Consider the following 5,805-nt stretch of genomic DNA (forward strand, 5'->3'; position numbering starts at 1 on the left):
TATAAACCAAATAATAAATATAATATTTTTTATTTATTTTTTATATAAATACTAATCGAGTTTAAATTTATCTTTATTTTTTATTTGATTAACGAATAATCCTACGAATTATTTAATTTGGTAAAAATTTAATAACTTTAGACTAATGTTAGAGAGAAGTTATTATAACAGTGCACACTTTACACTCACTGCGTGACTGCTTCTAGTTGATTGTTTTCAATACTTACTTGGGGAGATGTGTAGTCTAGATGATATCACATCATGTGTGTAAAATGGATGATCTCAATAGTAACTTCTATCTATATTTATTTATCAATGAAAATATTTATAATAATTCAAACAACACGCACAGCATTAAAAATATGATTTGTTTTGTATCTTTTTAAATATTCACTATATTCTTATTATAAAATTAAAGATAATAGTATAACATAATATATACAAAACTATTCGAATTCATACAATATCTGAGTTGTATTGTTTAATATTCGAATCTCCGTGCATATGAGCGATTGAGGCCTTTGTTTGGTTGCGTAATTGAGATGAGATGAGATGAGAAGTGATATTTTGTTAAAAATTAAATAAAATATTATTATAATATAATTATTTGATATTATTTTTATTTTAAGATTTAAAAAAGTTAAAATATTTTTTATATTTTTTATAGGAGTTTTAAAAATTTGTAACGATGAGATAAGATAATTTAATTTTGTATAACCAAACCAACCTTCAAATGAATCCATACTCGGATCAAGGATAGGTCTTGACCATTCATGATTTATTGTGTTCTTCAAAATTAAGGAAATGTGTTACAACTCTTATACCAAGTTTCCTCTAATCAGATGCAATTACTTGAGTTGACGTATTTCTCTTGTACCAAACAGAAAATAAAATATACTGAAATTCATATGAATATTTAAATAAGGAGATTGTGTCGTAAAACAGATTGCAGAGACACACAGCTTGAGCAAAGCTGTGGTTTTCTACATCTTTTGTTTGATGATTGAGATAAACATACACATGAAATCCTTTCCTTTTTTTTATGAATATGTAGTTTGTTATACTTTACAACAACAATGGAACAGCACGTAAAACCAAAAAACGATGTGCTAATAATGCACAAAGTACATTGAAAATCATAAACTAAAAGCCAGGAAAAAAATAGTAATTATTTGAATGGGAAAAAAAATATGGTCAAATTTAGCTGGAGGAGCTAGGTTCGTGTACGGAATCTGACCACGACGGCGGCGGAGGAGGAGGAAAATATGAACTTTCACCACCGCTTGGATTATGATTTCCTGGCGGTCGGAAATAGAACAGTTGCTGATCGGAAAACAGAGGAAATGAAGCAGAGGATGAAGAACCAGAGGGTGCAAGCGAAGTAGTGGGAGTTAAAGATGAGGAAGATGAAAATGAGGATTGACGAGAAGCTAGCTGAGAAGTGTAGAACATCTGCTCCATCAAAGTTGTCGGCTGCTGTCCAGGTTGAAAGTCTGCAGAGTTCTGGAGCAACTGGGAGTATTCTAAGTAGTCTCTGAGAATGTCGGAAGAGCTCTGGTAGGGTTGAGGATGAGAGAATTGTGGCTGCAATAATGGCTGTTGTCGCGGGGTCAGCTGCAACTGGTTTGATGGAGAATCAGAAATGGATAACGAGGCCGACGTGGCGGCCGCCGGGGTGTAGTTTTGGAGAGCCGGTACAACTCTGACATTTTCCGGGAAATTGAGTTTGGCTCTGCTACCTCTGAATCGCAAGGCGGCTTCATCGTAGGCTCCGGCGGCGGCCTCGGCCGTGTCGAATGTGCCAAGCCAGACTCTCGCGGCCTTATGGGGATCACGTATCTCTGCTGCCCATTTCCCCCATGGCCGCTGCCTCACTCCTCTGTATCTTCTCCTCCTCTCTCCGGTTTCTTCGTTGGAAACATTTTCGCTTGATGGTGTTGCCGGGACTGTAGTGTTGGTGGTGGTGGTGGCTGTTGTTCCAAAGATATTTGAAGAAGCTTCTGCTGTTGAAAAGAAAGATATAGTTTGAGTCAGTGGACATGCAAATCAATGTTAAAACATATAATTTGTGTAAGCAATATGGCCAAGAAAATAGAAGTATAAATGCATGATTAAGGAAGCCATACACTTTGCATTACCTTTGGCTTTGTGTAAATTATCATCCTAGCTAGCTAATATATTTCATGTGATAATAAAGTACTGTTCAATACATGCAATATTAGATATTTTTTACACTTTTTATGTTAATTTATAATGAAATAAATGGACAATATATTTTTTTTTAATAAAATCATGATAGTTTTAAGGGAGAAAAAGAGTCAAAACAGGACATGAAATACACGAGGAAATGATCAAGTACTTGTCAATGGAGAAATTAGAGTTTATTCTTTGCACCATTGAATAAAATGAAAGAACTTGATATTAGATGCATAAAATGGGGAGAGAGAGAAATGGTACAGAAACTGAATGAAATCCAATTAGAAGTGATTTTGATTCAAGACTAACCCGTTACACCAGATGATGATTCTCGATCTCCTCCTCCCTTTGTTCCTCTGAAATCAACAACAGAACCTGATCCTCTAACACTCCTTGGATTAACAGACTCGATCAACTGAGCAGGACCCACTTCTTGACGCCCTCTCTTCTGCCCTGCCCAAGAGCCAGAGCTAGAGCCAGAAGCAGAGGCGAAACCAGAGGCAGAAGTACTAGAAGAGTAGGCAGACAAAGGTGGAGATGGAGATGGAGAATAATAAACCCCTCCAAAACCCGACGTCACCGCACCGCTCATACCTGTCCCATGCCCCCAGCCACCGCCTCTCGGTCCAGAAACCACGCGACTAAGCGCCGACACGATCGCTGACGTCTCTGTCGTCGAGTTCAGGTAATCAGAAAACATTGATTCCGGCACGGTTACACCTGGATGAAGTATTGGCTGATCCATTTCTTGTGTTTGTGGTAATCCTGGCAGTCCTAATTCTTGACCAAATCTCCCTAATTCATCGCCGCTGTCGGCGCCGCCGCCACTGTCTTGAGCCGGAAACCTGATGTACTCACCTGAGTCGCGCTGGTTCGCCACCTTTATCAAGCATACGTAGAACTCAGTGATATCTAAGAGAGAGGTGAGACCGACCCAGATATGTTTTTGACTAATTGTGCAAACTGCAAACCCTTTCAAGTTTTCAAGAGAGCAACGGCTTATATAGTGATTGAAAATCCAAAGCAGCCGCCATATGAACAGTTCAGCTGACTTCACCATTACTATTCACAATTCATTTTGAGATTTAAGCTTTAATGGGTTTATAGAAACCTTTTTCGTTTTGGATTTGTTTTCTGTACCTTTTTTGTTTTGTTTGCTATTGCATAAAAATCTAAAAAAAAAAAAAAAATTGCCGACTTTGATGATAATAAGGTATGTGCGTTCACACCTTAGCTTTTGACTGATCACAAGGGAATGGATTTTAGTAGAACCAATGAACGGTGGTTGCTGTAGTTTTGAGGTAAATAGTCGGTGTTTCTTTTTCATATAGAGAGTAGCTCATCTTCGATTTGAGTACTTCTTGACCGACATGAGGTAATTACGGGGCTGATTAAGCATTTTGGTAAGTCATTAATATAAAGATTAATGCATAAAATTCTATTATTATTTTTTAACTTCAAGATAGTTAATGTGAAAAGCTAATTACACTGCAACGATGGGTAGAGTGGAGGTGTGAAAACAGAGTCAAGTTGTAAACGAGACGTGTGCTGGATTGATGATTCTTTGGGTCTGAACTTTTATCTTCAACAGAGAGCTAAAACAAGACCACAGTTTCAATTTGATACCTTTTAGGATCGGAAAAGCAACGTGTCATAGAAGTCCGAAAACAACTCTGTTATTGAACTTTTGTGGGTTTACCTTAGACTTTCCATGCATGGCTTCATATTTTAGTTAAAAATAATAATAAAAATCACCAATATTAGACTTGTATGATATATAAATGTCAAACTATTTTGAGGTCCATCTAGGTTTAGGTCAAATTATCGGATGAAAACCTTCCAAAAGAAAAAAAAAAATTATAATATATAATTTGATAAAATATCATATTATAAAATAATTTGTACAAAAATAGAGATATATAAAAATAAATTTATAAATTGACGTAACTTGATGTGATACTTTCTATTGTAAATTTAGTACTTTTATTGTAAAATAAATTTAACGCATAATATAAAATTATATTAATTTATTATAGATTTGTTTTTATAGCTATCTCTTTATGACTGTAACACTTATCTTTTTAAAATAAATAACTTTATTTTATGTACGTAACTCTTGGCTTTGACATTTTTCTTAAAAAATATACGTAACATAACGTGCATGAGTACCATTACTCTCATCCTAGCTAATATTTTTCTTGTTTTGTTTTTAATATTAATGTATTTGAATTGTATGGTCAAAACACGTCTCCTTAAATGAGAATATTACAACCTAATGGAACAACCTAGATTGTACTTTTCTTTGCCATGAATCGTCCACAGAGAGTGTTTGGACGGCGTGAAATCTTCAATACGAAACAACAGTTGAAATGGGTGGGGGAAGGTTTACTGGGTCAGTTCTGATCCAATTAACAGCTGGAGCCCCACCCCGACCCCCATCTACCAAAAGTCGTACGTGGTTGTACATGCACCAAAGCCAATTGCATCGAGATAACTTAGGCCTTAGGGATAGCCATTAATTTTTCTATTTTTTTTTTATAATAAATGTGGTGAGAGATGATTCGGTGGGCTTGTCTTGTAGCTAAAGATTGCTGTGGAAGGCCTTGATTCGCCAAGTGGCAATGCTCTGCTTTTTAATCGATAATGACAGTGCGATGGGTAGATGCTGCTCAGCATCCCATATTATATATTTTAATTTTTTTTTTAATTTTATTTCAATTAAATTATTTTAATCATCATTCATATAATACGTACTTATTATGAAAAAAATTAAAAAATATATGATGTGTGATATGTGAAATATTAAGTAGAGTTATTTCAATTTAAAAAATGCTATTTATCATTTTACATATTATATATTATATTTTTTTATTAAATATGTGATGTATGAATGATGAATAAGAAAATAAATTAAAAAAATAAAAATAAATATGGTGTGTGAGAATTATAAACAGTAAAATTCATATAATATATATATAATCATAGTGATTATTATTAACGTTTAAAACCCACACGTGGATGTATCGATGTAGATATAGATAGGAAGATGGAAATTCACGAAGTTTTAGCCCAAGAGTAATAGTCACGGAAAGATTTTATAAAAGTAAATTTTGATATAATTTTAATGATAAATTAAGTTTATTTTATAATAAAAATAATTTAATAATTTAATAAATCTAATATTTTCGTGGGCTCTCGTTTAAAAAAAAGAAAAGGGATGTTTTGGCGGCCATGATCTGAAATGTGCAGTGGTAGTGTTCATGAATCATGATTGTAAGAAATTAAAATCTGCCACCATCTTGGTCATGGAGGACTTTTTTTTGGGGGGATAAAAATGCCACGTACGTATATATAATTTGAACGCATTTAATTTGAAATAAAGAGATCAAGATGGCCCTTTCGAAAAAAAAAAAATGCACGAAGAACCGGAAGCATGTTTTTCACAAAGTGTAAAGTGACAGAAGTGCTGATGCATGCTGGCTTTGGCTACTTTGGTGCACAGATTTAGATTGTGTGCAATCTTTGGAAAGGTAAAGGAAAATCTATCTTAAGATCGACTCTAACAAATAAAAGTGACTGTTTCGGATCAACTGGGGGAGTACTTGTCCT

At 34.5% G+C, this 5,805-nt stretch overlaps 1 protein-coding gene across 1 annotated transcript; it reads right to left on the minus strand.

The window, feature by feature from the left end:
* Window positions 1–935: 935 nt before the first annotated feature.
* Window positions 936–3,256, minus strand: LOC108981529 (ethylene-responsive transcription factor ABR1-like). Its single transcript, XM_018952740.2, has 2 exons — window positions 2,506–3,256; window positions 936–2,003 (listed from the first exon to the last, which is right to left on the minus strand). Exons 1-2 carry the CDS (start codon window positions 3,254–3,256, stop codon window positions 1,201–1,203), a joined length of 1,554 nt encoding a protein of 517 aa, XP_018808285.1. The 3' UTR covers window positions 936–1,200.
* Window positions 3,257–5,805: the final 2,549 nt, after the last annotated feature.

The sequence above is a fragment of the Juglans regia genome, chromosome 15 (genome assembly GCF_001411555.2).
Source record: "Juglans regia cultivar Chandler chromosome 15, Walnut 2.0, whole genome shotgun sequence".
Taxonomy (NCBI): domain Eukaryota; kingdom Viridiplantae; phylum Streptophyta; class Magnoliopsida; order Fagales; family Juglandaceae; genus Juglans; species Juglans regia.